Consider the following 21,297-nt stretch of genomic DNA (forward strand, 5'->3'; position numbering starts at 1 on the left):
ATCCAGGGCTAGGGGCAGTTTCAGGGAGTGCGGGGAATAAGTGGAGGTGTTCTCTTGCTGTCTCTACTCGGGGCAAAGAATCTGTGATTGGAGAGAGGTGACCAAGAGTGTGGTCCCAGAAGGGTCCGTTCAAAGAGAATGGGCAGAAATGTCAGAAGGTGGGATTAGACTCTAGGAAGAACTTCCCGACAGAGCAAGGCAGGGCAGGAACTTGATGAGTCTTTTAGCTAGAAGAGTCTTAGTCTCTGATGTCCCTGGAGACGGAGGAGGAGCAGCTTGGGGACATCCCCTCTCCTCCCCCCTACTCAGGGCCCCCCTCCCCCTCTCAGGCCAGATGGGGCCCCACCCCCTCCTCCCTAAGGACACAGAGTCTCTTTGTCTGAGGAGCCAGAGGCTGGGAGGGAGACACTGCCGGCTTCTCCCTCTTGGCCGTGGGGCGGGGGGAGTGGGCAGTTCAGGGCCCGGGATATGCCCCTTGGGTTCCTCCTCACGGAATCTCCTTCAGATCCCGCATGTCTGTGCTTGTTCAATTGCACAGACAGCTCCACCTGACCTGACCCGCTGGGGCATCCTCACATGGGGGTGGGGGTGGGGGTCCCAGTGGGGTGGGGGTGGGGTTCTGCCTCACCCCAGGAATGGCAGGGGTCCACCCCTCCCTGTGGCAGTGCCCTGCTTAGGGTGGGGCCATGCTCCCTGATTTAATGGGCCACGTGTGAGGATGGAGCTGGGGCATCCATCTGGGGCCTGAGTCAGGGAGAAGAGGGCTGGGGATGAAGGTGGGAGCCTTTATTTGAAGACTAAGAGTTTGGGGGAAAGAAAGAACTGTGAGAACTGTGTTTGGGAATCTGTGGTGAGGGTTTGGGGGTGGGGCTAGGAACCCCATTTTGGAATCTGGGGTGAAGTTTGAGGTGGGGTGAAGATCCCTTATTTAGGGACCTGCAGGGAAAGTATGGAGTGAGGTCGGTACCTCTTATTGTGGGACCAGGCAGGTGGGTGAGAATTTGGCATCAGAATTTGGGGGCCTGGCTGAGACAGAAAGGATCTGGTATAAAGCTGTACCCCCTAATTCCAGGGCCTGGATGGAGGCTGAAGGTTTGAATGGGACTAAGATCTCCTTTGACGGGGCCTGTTAGGAGAAAAGGGTTTGGGCTAAGGCTGGGACCCTGGATTCTAAGGGTGGGTGGGAGTGACCCTCCTCCGACCCTGTGGGGTGAGGCAAGAAGGGCCCAGCTCCCGGCCCAGGGCTCCACCCCTAGCTGGGCAATCAGAGCTCAGCGCAAACTTTCCCAATTCCACCCACCAGCTGTCAGCTACCCTCCCCCCCCCTTCCGCGAGCTCCGCCTGGCCCGGAGCTGGAGCGCAGGGCGAGGCCAGGGCGGGGTCTCGGGCAGTCTCCTGTGGATCCCGAGTGGAGCCGGCCGCCGCGAGAGTGCCCCGAGCCCGTGGAGTCGCCGCGCCCCGCAGCCGCCCCGGCTGGTCCCCCGCCTTGAGTGTGGGTCCCGCGGGAATGGGGAGTCGCCGGGGCCTGGGCCAGCCGCGGGCCGGCCTCTGCCTGCTCCTGGTGTCTCTGCAGCTTCTCCCCCGGACGCAGGCCGGTGAGCCGGGAGGGAGAAAATAGGACCCGGAGTGCAGGATCCATCGAGGTCCCCAAAGACGGCGTGGAGTCGGGAGTCGGGGGCGTGCATGGGGGCCGTGCACGTTGCGCGTGGCTACGGTGTGGTATTGGGGGGCGAGTGTCTGACTCTGGGCGGTTTGTGAGTGTGACAGCTTGGTGGGTGGGGATCGGGGAAACGTGTGACCCTGTTTCCTGGTGGGTGCGTGGGAATGAATGCAATTTATAGGTATACATGTGTGTAACAATGTGCATGCGGCCACTTGGAGTGAAACTCTGTGTGTGCTGGGTGTGGGAGGTGACGATGATTGTATGCATCTGGGTGATGGGATGGCCCCTGGGCGAATATGTGATTGAGTTGTGGGTAGGGGAGTGTGTGTCTGTGTGTGGGGCTGATTTTGAGAATAACCGTGTGTGTGTTATGCGTGTGATTGTGTGTCTCTGGGTGACCCTCTGAGGGCTGTGGTTGTGGTTTGGGAGGCCAAATAATTGCCCATGAGGATGATTCTCAGGGGGACGGTGGATGGTGAGCGGAGACTAGTAGGGGAGAGGGTTGATCTGGGATTCAGAGCTCCCTTTGCGTCTCGCCAGATAGCTTCACCTTATTCCCCCTCTTTCTCCTCTGCCCCTAATTAGCGCGCGCCCACCTCCTTTCCCCCCCATCTCTGCCCCCCTGCCCCCTCCCCGCGCTCCCCTGAGCCGGGATCAGCACCATGGACAGGGCCTCGGGAGGGCCTTGGTGAGGGGCGAGGCGGGGCGGGGCGCGGGGCGGGGCGGGGCAGAGCACGGGCGGGGTCGGGGGGAGTGGAAGTTGCTCCCCCAAGCTAAGCGAGCCTCGGGTGTTTTTTCTGAGGAATTTCTCAGGGGCCCCCCCAGGGGTCCCGGGGGCCTCCGGACGGGTGAGTCAGCGCTGACGCACGCCCAGCTGCACGAATCTGGCTGGACGCCGCGCCCCGCCCCGCAGGGTTCTGGGTCGGGGGCGCCCCGGGGTTCGGGAAGGGCGTGGTCCCTCAAGTGGTGAATGAGGGGGGCTTCCCTGGTCTGAGATACCCCAGGTCAGGCCCTCCCCGTAATCCCTCCCTAAGGTGAACTCAGGACCCCAACACACCCACCCCCACTTTCTCACTTTCTCCTTTTCCCTGCAGTCCAGAGAGGTAGCGTGGCTACGGTGTGGTGTGTGTTTACGCGGATAATCCCAAAGTGGCCTATGCCCCACTCCCACGGTCACACATCCACACGGTCGTGCGATCTCAGGCATGCACTCAGAATATAAGGCCCCTGGGACACGAAGAACGTTAAACACCTGGTGCCCAGGCCAAGGCAACCCCATCAGCCACCCGCCACACGGTCACAGCTTTTGTCACCCACCTACACTTTCAAACTCTCACACATGCTTCCACTGGCATCCATGCAATGCAGTCGACGTTCTCAACCAGTCACCCACTCGCTGACTTGGCCACACTCTCACTATAACCACACTCCTCCATCTCGAGTCTGAGCTATTACTATCACAGACTCCCCTTCATCACCTGCAGGACCTCGAGCTCACTGCCAGGACCCCAGGACAAGTCAAAGAACTGCACCTAATCCCTCCATCATAGGCCAAACACTCACAGACATTGACACGCCACAAAGCACACGCTCAGCTAGTCCCCGGTCCATACAGAGTCACACACGTGCTTGCACAGTCTCACGCATGTACACAATCGCACACGTACCTGTTTGCACAGACACTCACACCTAGGCTCTCCTACTCATCTGAGAGGGTCCCAGCCATGTCCCAGCCTGGTCCCTGCCTGCCTTCTCCCACATCCTAGACCCCACCTAGCCTCTCCCTGGGGTCCTGACCAGCCCAGGGGAGAATCTGTGGGGGAAGGGCGAGCCGGTTACTTGACAGACTGCCGCCCCCCCTGGCCCTGCAGGCAGGACTCAATGCCTCTTGTGTGTCTCCTTGTCACAAAGCCAGCCATGGAAAGAAAAGGCAGTTGGTTTCTGAAAGGTCCTTACAGAAGGAACACAGATTGAAGCAGGAGACATTTGGGTTAGATGCTGGGAAAGACTTTTAAAATGTTAATGAGCAGTTGGTCAAAGAGAGACCCCTTCCCACAGCATAGAAAGTGGAGTCTGGGTGAAAGGAGAGCCTGGGAGAGCCACACGGGGTGGAATCATGGATCTCAGCCCTCCCCTGGGCCCCCGCCCGGAGAGGGGGCAGCTGGGATGGTCATTCCATGAGGGAGTGACCCTTGTGGTCAGCAGAGCCTGGGAGCCCAGATTTTAGCCCCAGGGGGCTGTAACCCAAATACCTCTTAATAACAGCCCAGCCACAGAACAGGCAATTAGAGATGGGGCCGGTGGAGGCAGCAAGGTTAGGGGGGTGGGTGCCGAGGGAAAGAGAGAGAGATGGAGGGAGTAATCCACACACAGAGATATACAGAGAGAGGCACAGAGATAGAGGTATGCAGAGAGAAACAGATGTGAGACCGAGGGAAATACCAAGAGGCAGAGACAGAGAGCTAGAGAGTGAGAGAGAGCTGGGAAGTAAGAGAGGGAGGGAGAGAGAAAGACTGATTCAGAGTTGGACACAGAAAGTGGGACAGAGAGAAGGCAGGGAGGGGGAGAGAAGAAAAAAAGCAGAAGGAGGTTCGGGGCAAGAGAGAGCTGAGGTTGGAACAGGGCTCTGGAGAGTTTGGAGAATGAGGGGTCTGACCCAGGAGGAGCTGGGATGGGGGAACCCTCATCCAAACCCCTGTCTCCCACAAGTCTGGCCCCCCACCCTGGATCCCAATGGTGAAGTCAGTAGAGCCGCCCCCGGGGTGAGGTCATGGCAGAATCTGGCTCCTGCCAAGAGGCTGGGTCAGGGGGTCAGTGGGACAGTCTGCTGGGGGGAGGGGAGATCAGGCAGGAGTTTGGGGCTCAGGGGGAGACCCCGCCCACCCTTGCCCAAGCCAGGTGGTTCCACTGAACACTGGCCAGGCTGCACCGGGTGGGGCTGGTAGGATGGCCTGGGTTAGGATCTGACTGGACCAGTCCCTTCCTTTGTTGGGATGAGAGGGAGGGGGTCAGGAGGTTATCAGAGAGAGGTGACCAGAGGATAAGGTCAGAGAGGGTGATAAAATGGGGAGGTCCACAGGTCAGATGGAAGAAACTGCAATAGGAAGAGGGAAGAGGTCAGGTGGTAGTCAGAGGGAGGTGGTCAGGGTCAGACAGAGGAAGGTCAGAGGGGGTGGCCAGAAGAAATCAGTGGGGATCAGAGGAAGAATGGTCAGAGGGAGGAAATGCAAAGGGGTAGTGGTCAGAGGGAGGAGGTCATGGGTGAAGAAGGTCAAGGAGGAGGTCAGAGGGAAGCAGTCAGGGGAGGTGGTGGTCAGAGGGAGGTCATGGGTGATGGTGGTCAAGGAGGAGGTCAGAGGGAGGAGAACCCAGGGAAGAGGTGGGGAGAACACACGCAAGGAGCCCCTCCTCTCTAAGCAGGTTTCCCCTGGCAAGGGGGCTTCAGGCCTGGGAAGCAGCCCCAGGGAGCTGGTGCGGGGGAGTGTGGAGAGGGGGACGGTTTGGCTCTGGGGCTCAGGCCAGGAAGCTTTGATTCATCCCAGAACTAGGTCAGCTTTTTTTTTTTTCTCACCAAAAACCAAGGGAAAAAAACAGGAGTCAACAGGCTGATGAGGCTGGAACAGCTGTGGAGTGGTGAGGGGGCTATGTGTCCCAGGCCTGCTCCTTCCCCCTGAGCCACAAACATAGCCGGGGTGGGGGGTGGGGTGGGGGCTGAGTCCCCCAAACCCGAGCCACTCACGCAGAGTGCTGGGCTTGTTGTAACTGCCCCGCACCCTGGCTTCTTTCCGTAGCAGACCCTGTGGATGTGCTGAAGGCCCTGGGCGTGCGGGGGGGCCAGGCTGGGCTCCCCGAGGGTCCCGGCCTCTGCCCCCAGAGGGTCCCGCAGGGCGACCGGGCATTCGGGGTGACCAAGGCCAGCGCGTTAGGTGTCCCCACGTGGGAGCTCTTTCAAGGTGAGTCAGGGTGAGAGGGGCTGTGGTCCATCCCGGGAGCATGGGTCACAGTCGGGCCGTCTGAGCTGCCCCTTTCCCTCTGCCCTCCCAGCTGGGCACTTTCCCGAGAACTTCTCCGTGCTGATCACTCTGCGGGGCCGGCCAGCCAACCACTCTGTGCTTCTATCCGTCTACAATGAGGGCGGTGTCAGGCAGCTGGGCCTGGCGTTGGGGCCGGCTCTGGACCTCCTAGGTGACTCCTTCAGCCCCCTCCCCCAGCAGGTCAACCTCACGGATGGCAGGTGAATATGGGGCGGGGAGTGGGAGTCCCAGGAGAGGTGAGAGGAGAGCACGCCCCCACTGAGACTGTCCCCTTGCAGGTGGCACCGTGTGGCGGTCAGTGTGGATGGTGGGACGGTGACCCTGGTGGCTGACTGTGAACCTCAGCCCCCCGTATTGAGCCAGGGACCTCGACTCATCAGCACAGCTGGACTTACGGTGCTGGGGACCCAGGACCTCGGGGAGGAGACTTTTGAGGTAGCGCTTCAGTGATGGGGGAAACTGAGGCAGAAGGCGGGAGGGAGATTTGTCCACAGCCTGAATCTGGAGAAGAGAAGGGAGAAGGGAACTATCCAGCTTCGACTTAGAGCCAGGAAGCTGAGGAAGGGAGCGCCAGGCATCCTGGTGCATCTTTGTGGCGTGCGCCTGTGAGACTGTAAAGCCGTGAATTGATCATTTGCGATGGTGCATACTGGGCTTATGGTGGGAGGATAAGGTTGTGACGTGTGACGGCGCTGTTGCTTGTGATGGCGTGTGATGCCAGCAAGGCATGGAGTCGTGTGGCTCTGTGACAGATGTGTTTTCGATGTGGTGGTTGTTATGTGTGCCACGACAGTCCAGGGACCTCATCATCCTGTCTCCCTCCTTACAGTACCTTGAAGGGCACCTGGCACACAGTAGGTGTCACCATGTGCCGCGAGCGAAGGAACAAATGTGCCTCTGATGGGACAGATGTTGTGGGGTGTGGCTTGTGGTTGTGGTTTGGTGTCACCCTGATAGAATCTTCCTCCTCTCAGTTTTTTGGGGCAGAGGGATTTCTGGGGCTATGGTGGGGCTACCCCCTCCCTATACTTAGCATGCTTTGGGTGGAAAAACAGCAGACCTTGACGCTTGGAATGGGGGTCGGAGTCAGCCTGCAGACCCCTTCCCCGACCCCCGTTCTCTCCCCAGGGAGATATTCAGGAGCTGCTGATAAGCTCAGACCCTCAGGCTGCCTTCCGAGCTTGTGAGCAGTACCTTCCTGGCTGTCACGACCTGGCTCCTACAGCCACAGGGGTGAGTAAGGGGCTTGTCCTGAGGTCGCTGACTGAGTCATCCCTGGCTCCAGGTCTCAGGAATGAATGAATTCTGAGCCCTATCCAGGGGGCTGAGTGACCCCTACCCTTAAACTGTTCTTAGGCATGAATGACCTTGACTTCAGGTCACATAACTGACCCTTGGCCCCTCATCATATGATTTACCTTGACCCCAGGTCCCAGGGCTGAGTGAGCCCTGGCTTTAAAACATAGGACCAATGGACCATGTGCCAGCAGGACCCCAGGTGATCTGAGTGATGGGGCCTCCACTCAGGGAATCTGGACCCGACTGGAGTCCTCTTCCCAGGTACCCCCGGGGGAGCCAGAAACCCCTCCCCCTCGGCGGAAGGGGAAGGGAAAAGGGAAGAAGAAAGGGCGAGGTCGTAAGGGGAAGGGCAGGAAGAAGAAGAACAAGGAAATTTTGGCCCTGAGTCCACCTCCTGTCTCCCTGGAGAACCAGGTAAGGGGTCTGCGATCTCTCCCCTCTGTTCTTTGACCGCCCTGCTTCTGGCCTCTGATCCCCACTGATTCCTTGTGCCTCGTCCAAGGTCTCTGCCTCTTGTCTCCAATAACTGGCCTTTGACTTCTCGCAGCTGACCGATCACTGTCGGGGGGTCTGGTCCTGTCTTAGGTACTCTTTCATATCTCCCTCCCAACTTCCAGTTCTGCGCGGGGACTAGAGAGGGGGGCACCCAGTTGAGTACCTTCTTATTAGGGGGCCCTTGATGAGGGCCACTAGCTGGGGTGAATGATGGGTTCATTAGTCAGATGTCATTGTTTGCGGTTGACTGGTTGGGGTCATGGGTGAGGGTTATTCATTGGGGGTCGCTAACTGGGGGGACACTATTTGGCCTCCCTGATAGAGATTGCTGGTTAGGGGGGATCATTGTAGAGAGATACTGACTGAGGTTGATGTTTGGGGGTTTCCTAGTGGGAGGTCACTGTTAGAGGTCATTGATGGAGGCCGCTGTTGGTGTTATTGGTGTCTGTAGTTTAGGGTTAATGGTGTGGGGCTCATTGCTGAGGATCACTAGTTGGGCAAGTCACCAGTGGGGGACCACTGATTAGAAGGCACTAGTGGAGTCACCAGTTGGGGTCACTAGTTGGGGGAGTGCCTTTCAGGGGATCATGGATGAGATAGTTAGTTTGGGAGTCCCTGATGGGTAATTAGTTGGGAAGTCATTGATGGGTCACTGGTTAGTGGAATTACTGTTTGGGGGTGGTTGATCGGGGAGCGCTAGTTGAGCTCACTCGTGGATGTTCACTGTTGGAGGATCACTGATGAGGAGGAATGATTGGTTGGGGTCACTGGTAGGACTTATTGGGGGTCACTAGTTAGTACTTATTGTGGGGGGGGTCATTTGTTGGGGAGGTCACTGGATGGGAGAGTAACTGATTGTAGTCATTGATGGGGGTCATTAATTGGGGGGCCACTGATGGGTCACTGGTTATAGAAATAACGGGTGGGAGGCCAATGATTCGAGTTATTAGTAGGTGTGTATGGGTCATTGGTTAGGTTCCTTAGTGGGGATCACTTGTCATGGGTCATTAATTGGGGGTCATTAATGGGTCACTGGCTGTAGGAATAATTGGGGGTCACTGGGTAGGTGTCCCTGGTGTGGGCCACTGGTCGGGGTCCTTGGTTGGAGGGTCACTGGTTGCACTACATCTGCTCACCACATCAGTGGGGAGAAAGAGGGTTATCACTTCAGCCTAGAACAGAGACACCAGGAGTAGCCTACCTTTTCTCAGCCCCTTCCTTAGCCTTCACCTGGGCCCCCATCACCTGCTTTGCGCTCTTGACCCAGTTCCTCTGCAGCTGTCCAGGCCAGGAGGAGCTCCCACTCCTTCTCTGACTGCGGCCTGGCTGGCTGACCGACTGCTGAGATCTGCCTTGGGAGAGGACATACGGGATAGGCTTCCGGGAGTCTGGCCCTGAGTGGTGGCCATTGACCCTGACCCCTGGGCTTTGGAGCCAGCCCTGCTCTGCCTTCCAGGCCTTCCAGACCTGCCAGCCCTGCCCCTCCTCCACACACAAGGGCTCCCCCTGCTGGCTGTCCTTGTTCAGCCAGCACACCTTTGCCTGCACTGGCCAGCCCCCTGCCCCATACCCCTCTGATGTGTTTTTGGGAATCCTCCTCTGTCCCCCTCCCTAGACTGGGTGCTCTGGGAGAGAGAGTCTGTCTCCTCCTTCGTCTCCCTTTTGTCTTGATTGTCCTGACCCCAGACCTGGTACCCTCTCTGTCCTTCCTCCAGACCTCCACTGACATCCCCAAGACAGAGACACCAGCTCCAACTCTGCCTCCGACTCCCACGCCTCTGGTCATCACCACAACTGTGGCCATTGGCGGCAACGTCACCGTCCTAGAGGTTGTGGGAAGTGGACGAGGCTGGAAGGGAAGGTCCTGGGACAGTGGTGGTGGCAGACAATGAAGAGGTCAGGGGTAAACTTTGGTCTGTCCCCATGTCCTCAGGAGAGCTTGGACCCTGACAATGGAACTGAACTGGGGACCGTGGAGACTGAGTTAGCCAGAGAAGAAGAAGGAGAAGTTGGTCCCACCATGGGCCCCCACTTCCGGGCAGCAGAACAGACATGGAGGACTGAGTTCCAGATCTTTCCTGTGCGTCTGGGTGGCTGGGTTAGGTGCAGTGGGGAGGGACTCCGACCTGAAGCCACACATAGCTGCATTCTCTTTTTTGCTTTCTTTTTATCTTGCCTAGAATGCCTTTCCACCACCCCAGTGCAGCTGACAAAATATTTATCTACAGATACTATGCTAATGTGACAGGCATTGTGCTAATGAATGGCTCTGTGGGTAGGGTGATTCATTTGGTTTTTAGTCTAAGCATGATGAGAAGCCACTTGAGATGGAATATGTCCTGACTTGGGAGTTTTCAAAGCTCTGTCTGGCTGCTGAACAGCATGTGGACTGTAGGGAGAGCCAGAGGGGCAGCAGGGAAACCAGTAGTCAATGCAAAACAGAGTGGTGACCTGGATGAGGGTGGACGCTGTAGCGGTGGCGGTGGGGATGGAGAAAAGTTGGACAGACTGGGGACATGCCCCCATTTTGCTCTCGCTGCTGTATGTGGAGAACGATGCAAAAATGACTGGGTAGATGCACGGTGGCGTCACTGAGTAGGATGGGGAAGCCTGAAGAAGGAGCAGGTGGAAAGTGTCAAGAATCTCATCTTGGATGTGCTAAACTGGCAACCCTTGTTTGACTGTCAATGCGAGGGATTGGTTAGAAAATTCTGGAGTTCAAGGAAGATGGTCTAGCCTGGAGATAAAGACTTGGAACTCATCAGCAGAGAGATGCTATCTTTAGTCAAGGGATGAGATTGCCTAGGAAAATAAGGCAGACAGAGAAGGTGTCTAGGTTCTAGCTTTGGTGTTGGACAGGGGAGAGGTGAATAATCCTAACCATCTTACTCTGAGTGCCTGTTATGTGCTAAGCATTGTTTTAGCTTCTTTATCTTCCCGTGGGATATATACAGTCGGCATTCACCCACACACTTTGCAGGTGAGGCCATAGGAGTGGAATAAGTTGCCCAACATCACTCAGCTATTGAGAGGCAGCTCCAGGATTAGGACTCCACAGTATGCCCCAGGGTTCATGTTCTTCACCTTGCTGCAGCATGGCCAGCTTGAAACTGGAGCATGAGCTGCTCAAAACATACTGGTTGAAGAAAGGACAGGCAGAGACAGCTCAGAGGGTGGGCTCTGTGCACGCATGCATGCCTCTGTGTGTGTGTGTGTGTGTGTTTGTGTGTGTGTGATGAGTGGGAGGTAAGTTAGCTGAGAGTTCTATGTCTGAGTTCCAGGGCTCACACCTCTTCTCTTTCCATCCCCTGCCCCAGGGTGCTGGGGAGAAGGGAGAAAAAGGAGAACCGGCTGTGATTGAACAGGTGAGGGGCCTGGGGCTGGAGGAGGTGGCGGGGTCTGTGCTAAAATGGGGGTCACACTTATTTCTCCCCCAGGGACAGCAGTTTGAGGGACTTCCAGGAGGCCCAGGACCCCAAGTGAGTCATGGCTGCATTCCCCTCTTCTTGTCTTTTACTTCCAGTTGGGGTATTTGATCCTCTGGGGTGGTGAGTTGGGGTGTAATGTTGCCAGATCATTTGAAGACTATTGGATATTTGAGGCTCAGAAGATGAGTAAAAATAGGGGTTGAGATGTAAAGTTGGGGGTTTATATGTGTCAGTATAGTATTGAGGGGCCAGGGTGGCTCGGTGATGGGGTAGGAAGGTCAGCATGGGGTCAGTGTCAGTGGTGGTTTGGAAGTCAGCCTGGCTCAAACTTTGCATTTGTCATGACCTCTGTTCCTCTGTCCCCAACAGGGGGTGGTTGGCCCCTCAGGCCCTCCTGGCCCCCCAGGATTCCCTGGGGACCCTGGTCTACCGGTAAGAGACTTCCTCTGGGGTGTAAACTCCTGGGGGAGTGAGGTTTCAAGTTGGGAGCATGGCTGCGACTGGGAACATTGTCTTGGAGCTGGCTCTGACCCCTCCTGCTCTGGGAATTATCATTCTGCCTCCTCTTCTGTCTCTGGGAGCGGGGCGGGGGGTGGGGGCCTATCCCCTGCCTTTCTCCTTCTGTCTCTATCCCTGAGTGTCTTTCATCTCTGTCTTTCTCCCTATGTCTCTGTGCCCGTTTCCTCATCTCTCTTTTGTCTGTCTGTCTGTCTCTTTCTGTTTTTGTCTCTTCCAATTTTTATGACTCTTTCTCCTTCCCTCCATGTCTCTTTCTCTCGCCTTCTGTCTCTTCTCTCTCTCTCTCCCTACCTCCATCTTTCTCTGTCTCTCCCTCCTTTCCTCTCTCCATCTCTCTGCCTTCACCTCTCTCTATCTCTCTCCCCTCCCCCCCCATTTCTCTCTGTCCCCTCCTCCCTCCATCCTTTCCTCCATCTCTCTACCTCCATCCCCCTCTGTCTCTGTCCCTCTCTCAGGGCCCCGCTGGCCTCCCAGGAATCCCTGGCATTGATGGGATCCGGGGTCTACCAGGCACTGTAATCATGATACCGGTAAGAGGGAGATAGGGTGGCACAGCCTTGGGGAGTAGAATCCTGACCAAGGAGGGGGGCCTCTCCTGGAGGCTCCCCTCACTCCTAGTTGCCCCCTAGTTCCAGTTTGCAAGAGACTCCCTCAAAGGACCCCCAGTCTCCTTCCAGCAGGCCCAGGCTCAGGCAGTCCTGCAACAGGCTCAGGTGAGTGGAGGATAATTGGGAGACTGTCAGGGGGTGATGGGAGGACATTGAGAGAATGACAGAGATGGGAGATGGTGAATAGTCAGGAGACAGGTGGCTATTTAACTTCTGATGATGGCTTTGTTCCCCCCGTCTCTTCAGCTCTCTATGAAAGGCCCCCCTGGCCTGGTGGGGCTCACTGGGCGCCCAGGCCCCGTGGTGAGTAAGGAGGCTGAGTGGAGTGGGGAGTACATCAGTGGAGATGACTCTAACTCAAACTCCCACTAAATGCATTACCCTATCTTTCCTCCTCCAAGGGTCTCCCTGGGTATCCAGGTCTGAAAGGAGAGATGGGAGAAATCGGGCCACAGGTGAGATTGGTGGGGGTGGGGACAGGGTTGATGGGAAGGGTCTTCTCACAGGGCTACAGGATAAAGTGCTAGCTGGGGAAAATGGCAAAGGGGCTGGGGTTGCCCTTGCAATTACTGATGTTTTTCTTCCTCCTTTCCTTTCTCTTCTAGGGCCCCCGAGGACTTCAGGGACCTCTTGGACCCCCTGGCAGAGAGGGAAAGATGGTGAGTGATTCCTAGGTCCTCAGGTCATCCCTTGTCCATCTCCCAACACCCAACAGGAGCCTCAGCTCTGTGCTCCCAGGGTCTGCTGGTGTCATTGGTGGGATAAGAGCACTGAGTACAGGGAATGACAGTACACTGAGGGTGTGACAAAGGAATCTGGCCAGGTCCCCGAGTCTGGGAGGATTTGCAGAGGAATGATGCTTGAACTGAGATCTGAGGTATAACCAGGGAAAAAGGAGAGGAAGGGCATTCCAAGTAGAAAGAACAGCACATGCAAAAGAAAAGACTGGCACATTGGGGGAAATGATGAACAAGATAATTCCAGATAGTTTTTTTTTAAAATTTATTTTTTGGCTGCGTTGTGTCTTTGTTGCTGCGTGCAGGCTTTTCTCTAGTTGTGGTGAGCAGGGGCTACTCTTTGTTGCGGTGTGCGGGCTTCTCATCGTGGTGGCTTCTCTTGTTGTGGAGCACAGGTTCTAGGTGTGTGGGCTTCAGTAGTTGCAGCACACGGGCTCAGTAGTTGTGGCTTGCTGGCTCTAGAGCACAGGCTCAGTAGTTGTGGCTCATGGGCTTAGTTGCTCCGCGGCAGGTGGGATCTTCCCAGACCAGGCACCGAACCTGTGTCCTCTGCATTGGCAGGTGGATTCTTCACCACTGCGCCACCAGGGAAGTCCTCCAGATAGTTTTAAAGTGCCATGAGGAACATACAGCAGGGAAATTAATGGAGACTGAAGATGAGTGTTCTTAATTTTTGTGATGATGGTAACTTGAACTAGAGAAAGGGCACTAGGGCTAAAAAGAATAATGGATGGGTTTGAGATATACTTAAGAGGTTAAATTGGTACATACAGAAGCCCCCAGCATAAGACACTGCATGAGGAAGGTGCTCGATACATGGTAGTAGATATCTTGATGATGTCACCTCCTGCATAGGGCCGCCCTGGAGCAGATGGGGCTCGAGGCCTCCCAGGGGACACAGGACCTAAGGTAGGTGATGGGGCCAGGACTGGGACTTGGAGGGACTGTCAGGGTAGAGGATTCCAAGCTCAGCTGGCGTTTCTTTCTTTCTTTTTTCTTCCCATTTATTTTAATTAATTTATTTTTAAATATTTGTTATTTATTGATTGATTTTGGCTGTGCCGGGTCTTAGTTGTGGCATGCGAACTCTTAGTTGCAGCACGCATGTGCGATCTAGTTCCCTGACCAGGGATCGAACCCGGGCCCCCCTGCATTGGGAGCACTGAGTCTTTCCCACTGGACCACCAGGGAAGTCCCTCAGCTGAAGTTTCTTTGTGCAGGGTGATCAGGGCTTTGATGGCTTGCCAGGGCTGCCTGGAGAGAAGGGCCAGAGGGTGAGTGTGTGAGACCCCTCCCCCATATCCAAGCCCCCTCCCAATGTTCATGACACCCTCCCCACCCCCAATATCAGAGCCTCCATTCCTGGGTCTGAGTCCTCACCCTTAATACCCCATCTCCTTTCCTGGGGGCTGGTCTCCACTTTTTGACTCTGAACTGCCCTCTGTGTTCCCCACTCCAGGGTGACTTTGGTCATGTGGGGCAACCTGGCCCCCCAGGAGAGGATGGTGAGAAGGTAAGTTTGGAAGAGAGTTAGGGGGTGGTTTGGAAGCTAGAAAGCCAGAACAGACGGAGTAGAGCATTCAGGAGCCTGGGGGAGGGGTGAAGGTCTGCACTGGAGAGTCAGGAGACCCCAGTGGGGCTCAAAGAGACAGGTTGAGAGTTGTGGGGTTAGGACTAGAGTTAAGAGGTTAAACCCAGGATTGCAGGTCCAGGATTGGGGTCAGGGGCTTGAATCAAATCACGTATACTCAGTTGGCTGGATCCTGCCACGCACTCTGACTCTGAGATCCCCTGGAAGGGGCTGCCGATGTGAGAGAAGGTGATTCTCTGAGGGTTATACGTCCCCCCTCCCCAAGTCATATGCTTTCCCACAGGGAGCAGAGGGCCCTCCGGGGCCCACCGGCCAGGCTGGGGAGCCGGTGAGTATCAGGGACCCCTGGGCCCCTTGCCTGGCACAAGGGAGGGAGTCAGGCCTCATAGGACCTCAGAGCAGTGATGCTGGAATAACGCTCCTACCTCCTTGCAGGGCCCCCGAGGACTGATTGGCCCTAGAGGCTCCCCTGGCCCCCTGGGACGCCCGGTGAGAATGTCGCTGTCTCTCTACATCCCGTGTGTCTTTTTCTCACCTTTGTCTCCTCTGCATGTCCATTTCTGTTGCCTGGATTCTCTGCCCACTCAGCTTTTCACCTGTGCCCCTCAGTGTCTCAGACGCAGGCTCCTGCACATGGGTCTGCCCTGGTCTCACACCCTCTCCTCCCCCAGGGTGTAGTTGGAAGTGATGGTCCTTCAGGTGCCAAAGGAAATGTGGTATGTGATCCGATCCCTGATGCGCTCTGACACTCTGACCCTAGAACCGCCCATATCCTTGTCCACTCCCATGATCCCCTATTTCAACTTCCCTGACACCTCAACACCATAATCCCTTTCAGCTTCACAGAACCCTCACTTTCTCCTCAGGGTCCTCCAGGAGAACCAGGCCCCCCAGGACAGCAGGGAAATCCCGGGTCCCAGGTTTGAGCTATCTTTGCTGACAGAAGGGGCGGGTTGTAGCGGTGCTCAGCCGAGGTCATAGACCACTCCTGGCTTCCCCAGGCTCTGCACTTGCTGCCGCTTTCTCATGCTTTCCTTCTCTCTTTTTAAAAAAATGTTTCCAGGGAATCCCCGGCCCCCAGGGACTCATTGGCACTCCTGGGGAGAAGGTGAGTGACAACTCTCCCTCCCTCCCCTCCCCTCCCCCAACATCTTTTCCCTTCAACTCTGCCTGCAGGAAAATCTTCCCACCAGGGCCCCTTTTGTAAGCCGTGGATAATGATAAATTGCAACATTCCCTAAATAAGCTCAGAGTTACCAAGTGTCATTGCTGGGAAAGGGTTGATGGCCAGAAACAGAACTGCACCAAGGTTAGATCATAAGGGGATATTGTCAGGAGAGAGGGGAACCCGCAGAAGCCAGTCATAGAAAATATTACCAAGACTCATGGGCCAGGAAATCCCTCTGTTTCTGGTCTTGTGGCATCATCTTTCTTCCTCTGCACATCTGTTTCCATCTCCCCTGAAAGCCAGGCTTCTTTCTATTTACATCTGAGTCTGTTCTTACCCCATCTTCTGTTTCTACACACTCTTGTGCTGCTCTGTCACTAGTTCAGTCCCCAGTTCCTTATGACCTTACAGTTTCTTTATCCAAATCCATCTGATCCTAGTTTCTATGAGGCAAGATATCCCTTACCTCAAAATTTCAGGAGAGAATCTGATTGGCTTATCTGGGCCACGTGCCCGCCTCTGGACTTGTCAATGGTTTGCAGGACATAGGGGGTCACCTCATGCCACACCTCTTCAGGTGGAGCTGTGGGTTGGAGGTGCTTCTAAAGGAAGAGGTGCGGCTGGGGAGTCCCCCACCCCAGCATGTCTCTCACACTGTTTTTTTGTTTTTTGTTTTTCTCACACTGTTTTTACATCCCTTGTCTCAGCCCTCCCAGAAGCAGAGGATTTCTGAGGCACAGAGAGGGGAGAGAGCTTGTCCAGGGTCACACAGCAAGTTTGCAAGAGCTGAGGATAGATTTCCTGGCCAGTAGGATCTGGTTTTTCTCTAACCTTGAGGTAGCTGCATGTCTGAGTAGGGACGTTCCTGGTGGAATGCCAGGCTCTGAGACCCTCTGTCTCCTCCTACTATTCATCTTCTTTCAGGGTCCCCCTGGGAACCCAGGAATTCCAGGCCTCTCAGGATCTGATGGCCCTCTGGTGAGAACTAGATTCTGGGAGAAGGAGGAAGGAGAAGTGGGGAGGCTTGGGAATTTGGATGGCATATCAGGTCTCTGACAACTTAGAATGTTTATCCATCTCCTAGGGTCACCCAGGTCATGAGGGCCCAACAGGAGAGAAAGGGGCCCAGGTGAGTGACCTGGAGAGGGGCTGATTTGGGGATGAGGGTTGGCAGGCAGGGCCAGGAGTCAGGGGCTATTAATGAGAAGAGAGATGAGGGCACTGGGAACATGGAGGGGGAAGAACAGGATGACGCTCATCTTATGTCCATCTCAGGGTCCAGCAGGGTCGGCAGGCCCTTCGGGCTATCCTGGACCTCGGGGTGTGAAGGTAAGTGATACTTGGGGCCTGCAGATAGAGCTTTTTTTTTTTTTTTTTGGCTGTGCTGCTCTTAGTTCCCCGACCAGGCATCAAACCCGGGCCCTCGGCAGTGAAAGTGTGGAGCCCTAACCACTGGACTGCCAGGGAATTCCCTGCAGATAGGGTTGATTCATCAGCATTGACTTCTGGGAGCCAGCTCTATCAGAAACTTCTGTATGTGTGATGAGAGGAATCAGTCTGCCAGGCAAGGTGTGGTAGAAGTGACAATATATAGTAGGGTGTGTGCTACTTTGGAGCTGAAAAGCCAAAGGGTAACATTACAGTATGGTTGTCACCTTGCAGTTGAGAACAGTTAAACCCATTAGAGGCTGAACCCATTTCACTGTAGGCACACACATCACATCCGGGTCCAGGTCAGCACACTGTAATCAAGCAGAGGGTTGTTTTAAAGCTCAAGCCCAGAGCCATACAATCTGCAAGCCCAGAAATGCTAGGACAAGCTGAGAGCTGTACTGAATAGAGATTCACTGTTGACCAAGTGCAGGGCCATTGGAATTCACATCTATATGGTAGCTGAGTCCAGTTACATTGTAGCCAAGTACAGGTATCCATTACCTGTAGTCTAAAAACAGAGTTTGATGGTAGCCAAGAGCTGGCTCCTCATATTTTTGCATTATAGACAAGCTTAGTTACACTATAACCAAGGAGGTGGTTATATTGTAGCTGGCCACAAAATCCTGTGGGTGTCCAGACTCAAGAGTTCCATTGTAGCCAGGCCTGGTTTTCTATATATAGTTGAAGGCTATGTTGTTGTTGAGTCTAGTTACATGGTAGCCATGGCCAGAGAACAATTGTAGCCAAGCTCAGTTACATTGTGGTCAATGAATTGCCCTGTGGCTAGAGACAGTCATGCTATTGTCAAAACACATAGTTATATTGTATCCAAGTATAATTTTGTTGTAGTCACTGAGTTGGGTTGTATTGTGTCTCCCTGTGACTGGAAACAGTCATGCTATTGTGAAAACATAGTTGTATTGTATCCAAGTACAATTTCATTTTAGTGGCTGAGCTCAGTTACATTGTAGCCAAGTGCAGCTTTTCTTGTGGCCCAAGCCCAGAATTTGGTGTGAGCAGCATCTGGGCTTGCACCGAGCAGTCTTGCTGTAGCCAAGCACAGCCTCCCCTTGTTGCCAGGCACAGAGTCGCATTGTAGCCAGCACAATGGGAAACATTCCTTTGCCTTTAGAATGCAGCCGGGGCCTGGAATGTTCATCCTCTTTCTCCTGCCAGAAGGAACTGTGGACACAGTGTCCCCGGGAGATGGGAATCAATTACTCGGAAATTTGGCCTTCCCTGCACTCCCCCACACAGATGACCTTGGGAGGCTGCCAGTGGGAAGAGGCGGGGGAGAGACAGCCTCTTGCACACCATACTAGCAGACTCTGGGGAAAGATAGTTTCCTCTGGGGCTGACCCTCACCCCCCCCTTCCTCCAGTCTGACATCCTCTTGGGACTCTCCTGGCTGTTTCAGGGCAGGGGACTGAGTCTGGGGCCCTTCTTAAGTGGGGGAGAGGGGGGACCTGAGAGCTTTTATATTTTTCAGGGTACCTCTGGCAACCGGGGCCTCCAGGGGGAGAAAGGAGAGAAGGTGAGAAGGGAGGGGATTCCTTGAGGGGGGAGCCCTAATAATTGGGCTCTGGCTGTGTCCCTTCCCTGAAGCTCTGACATCTGATCTCTGTACTATCTTCCACCCAGGGAGAGGATGGCTTCCCAGGCTTCAAGGGTGATGTGGGGCTTAAAGGCGATTGGGTAAGATGACCTCCAGAGGAGGGGTCTGGTGGATCTGGGGGACTTGGGAAAGAGAAGGAGGGGGTGAACTGGGGCAAAGACAGGAATGACAAAGGGACTGATGTCAGGGCTTCTCCTTTTCTATTCCAGGGGCAAACCGGACCCCCAGGTCCTCGGGGAGAGGATGGTCCTGAAGGGCTGAAGGGGCAGGTGGGGCTTGCTGGTGAGGAGGGGCCCCCAGGCTCAGCTGGGGAGAAGGTGAGTGGACCTGGTCACCCCCTCCAGTCTATACCCCAGCTTCTCACCTGCAGGCAAGGTGTTCCCTGGCCCTTTGCCTCCTGCCCTCTGGGCTTTTGTCTCCAACTTCAGGAGGCTCTCAGCTCCTTCAATTCCCCAGCTCAGCGTTACAGAGCAATTCCATGCACATTATCTTATTTTTATCCCCATAACCACCACAGGCAACAGATATTTTTACCCCCATTTTACAGACAAGGAAACTGAGATTTGGAATGGTTGAATGAGTTGCCCAAGGACATGCCCCTAGCAGGCAGGGGCCAGGACTTGAACCCATGTTTCCCTGAATTGCCCCCTCCTACCCCTGCAACCATGCCCCAGCCTTCCTACCCCTCCCCCACTGACCTCCAAGTTGCAGTCTCTGACCTTTGTCCCATATTCTCTCTGCAGGGCAAGCTTGGGGTGCCGGGTCTCCCAGGTTACCCAGGACGTCCAGGCCCTAAGGTCAGAAGCTAGCAGGAGGGTGGTGGGCAAGGGCAGGGTTCAGAGACTAATTAACATCTGGGGGTCCAGGCTGTGGTCTGAGGGTGTGAACTGTCCACCCCATGGGGCATTGAAAGTGTAAGATGTGGGCTTTGGCATCAGACAAACTTAGGCTCAAATACCCAGCCTTATCTGCTAAGTGACCTTGAGTAAGTCACACCTTACCTGCTAAATGATCTTGAACAAGTCTATTGAACCCATTTTCTCAGTTGCAAAAGGGAGATACCAGTAGTATCTACCTCATCAATTTGGTTATGATAATATTGATGATTTTGGTGATAATAAAACTGTAGGATCCTTCTTATTTGGTATGATTGAGGTTGGCTCAAACAAAAAGTCAGTAAGGAGGAGAATCATAAAAAATACATATTTTACATATCTTGAATTAATTATAACTTAGAATGTACTTATGTAAAACTGTACATTTGGCTGCCAATGTTTTGATGAATGATGCTATTGGTAAGACATGTCTTTCTGCCTAAACCACACCCATATTACATCACTGATGATTTATAGTTTTTTGTTACATAAAGTGGAGCAGAAATGCAAAGGCACTTGGGAAGAAATCTGAGTACAGAATCCTTCTTGAGTTCCACACTTTTGGTGTCTCGATCTGGCAGTTATCTTGCCCATGCCTAATTTGACAGTGTTTTTTTTTTAAGTGGCTTCCCTTTACATTGAGTCTTTTCCATTTAACCTAGATTTTACAGATATCTTTCTTTTCCCTTTCTACATTTCATCAGTTTTTGTAAGGTTTCATTAAGTCACATGACTCCAATAGCAAGGGCAACTGGCATAAACAGGTTTGGGATTAACTCAAGGTATCAAAACTAAGAGCAGAACTCAGTCTGTTGGAGCAGAAATTCATGGGAGTTAGAACAAAGCCTCCTAGCCAAGACTGATCAGTGCATCTTGGGCAACAAACAATGAACACTTTACAGGAGGCCTGATATGTTGGTTTAGTTGAGGTCAGTGTCTTATTCAGCTTGGGTTGCTAGAATAAAAATACCTTAGACTGGGTGATTTAAACAAAGAAATTTGTTCTGGAGGCCAGAAGTCTGAGATCAGAGTGCCAGCATAGTTGGGTTCTGGTGAGGGCTTTTCTCCTGGTTTGTAGATGAACATTTTCTGTCTTTGTCCTCACATAGGGGAGAAGGAGAAAGAGAGAGAGAGAGAGAAAGAGAGAGAGAGAGAAAGAGAGAGAGAGAGAAAGAGAGAGAGAGAGAAAGAGAGAGAGAGAGAGATCTAGTCTCCTCTTCTTCTTATAAAGACACTAATCCCATTCACGAGGGCCCCACCCTCATGACCTACTTACTTCCCAAAGGCCCAGCCTCCAAGTATTATCACACTAGGGACTGAGGCTTCAGCATATGAATTTTGGGAGGACACAAACATTCAGTCCATAGCAGTTACTAATAATCAGCATGAATAACAAAGACAGCTAATATTTATTGAGCACATACTATGTGCCAAGTACCTTTTAAAAAAAAAATCCCATTTTCTATACATATCCCATTTAATCCTAACGAAAGCCTTGTGAAGGAGGTATTGCTGGTATCCCTAGGCTACAAAGAAGACTGATGCTCAGAGGGGTCAATCCATTTGTCCAGGGCCACACAGCTAATTTAGTGATGGATCTAGGATTCAAAACACAGTGAGGGGTGAGAGGGGATATCAGAGCATATGATGTTTTCCCCCAGGTCAAGGGACGATGGAGGCAGTTAATTAACAAGTACTGAGTAAGCCACCACCATGTGCCAGGCAGTAGGGAATAAGACCAGAGCATTATGTCCTAGTCATTGAATAAGTAAACAGATGAGCAAGGTCATTTCAATACAAATATTATAGGGGAAACAAAATAGGACGTGAT

General features: G+C 53.9%; 1 protein-coding gene across 6 annotated transcripts in view; it reads left to right on the top strand.

Moving 5' to 3' along the window:
* The first annotated feature begins 1,410 nt into the window (after nt 1-1,410).
* The window catches only part of COL5A3 (collagen type V alpha 3 chain), a 37,955-nt gene continuing 18,068 nt past the window's right edge, over nt 1,411-21,297 (top strand). For 2 of the 6 annotated variants that reach the window (XM_057541183.1, XM_007169008.2), the window contains exons 1-31: nt 1,411-1,595; nt 5,455-5,616; nt 5,708-5,897; nt 5,976-6,132; nt 6,826-6,930; nt 7,258-7,410; nt 9,207-9,320; nt 9,425-9,571; nt 10,809-10,856; nt 10,929-10,970; nt 11,289-11,351; nt 11,894-11,968; nt 12,068-12,151; nt 12,293-12,349; nt 12,448-12,501; nt 12,652-12,705; nt 13,639-13,692; nt 14,004-14,057; nt 14,243-14,296; nt 14,658-14,702; nt 14,810-14,863; nt 15,046-15,090; nt 15,241-15,294; nt 15,438-15,482; nt 16,467-16,520; nt 16,627-16,671; nt 16,818-16,871; nt 18,466-18,510; nt 18,618-18,671; nt 18,801-18,908; nt 19,335-19,388. In XM_057541183.1, the coding sequence (XP_057397166.1) occupies nt 1,508-1,595; nt 5,455-5,616; nt 5,708-5,897; nt 5,976-6,132; nt 6,826-6,930; nt 7,258-7,410; nt 9,207-9,320; nt 9,425-9,571; nt 10,809-10,856; nt 10,929-10,970; nt 11,289-11,351; nt 11,894-11,968; nt 12,068-12,151; nt 12,293-12,349; nt 12,448-12,501; nt 12,652-12,705; nt 13,639-13,692; nt 14,004-14,057; nt 14,243-14,296; nt 14,658-14,702; nt 14,810-14,863; nt 15,046-15,090; nt 15,241-15,294; nt 15,438-15,482; nt 16,467-16,520; nt 16,627-16,671; nt 16,818-16,871; nt 18,466-18,510; nt 18,618-18,671; nt 18,801-18,908; nt 19,335-19,388 (2,412 nt within the window). In that variant the 5' untranslated portion in view covers nt 1,411-1,507. Of the gene's footprint in view, nt 1,596-1,636; nt 1,715-5,454; nt 5,617-5,707; nt 5,898-5,975; nt 6,133-6,825; nt 6,931-7,257; nt 7,411-9,206; nt 9,321-9,424; nt 9,572-10,808; nt 10,857-10,928; nt 10,971-11,288; nt 11,352-11,893; nt 11,969-12,067; nt 12,152-12,292; nt 12,350-12,447; nt 12,502-12,651; nt 12,706-13,638; nt 13,693-14,003; nt 14,058-14,242; nt 14,297-14,657; nt 14,703-14,809; nt 14,864-15,045; nt 15,091-15,240; nt 15,295-15,437; nt 15,483-16,466; nt 16,521-16,626; nt 16,672-16,817; nt 16,872-18,465; nt 18,511-18,617; nt 18,672-18,800; nt 18,909-19,334; nt 19,389-21,297 lie in introns of those variants that run through there. The other 4 variants (XM_057541184.1, XM_057541181.1, XM_057541182.1 and 1 more) reach the window with 3 other exon arrangements.

This window comes from Balaenoptera acutorostrata, chromosome 2 (genome assembly GCF_949987535.1).
Source record: "Balaenoptera acutorostrata chromosome 2, mBalAcu1.1, whole genome shotgun sequence".
NCBI lineage: Eukaryota > Metazoa > Chordata > Mammalia > Artiodactyla > Balaenopteridae > Balaenoptera > Balaenoptera acutorostrata.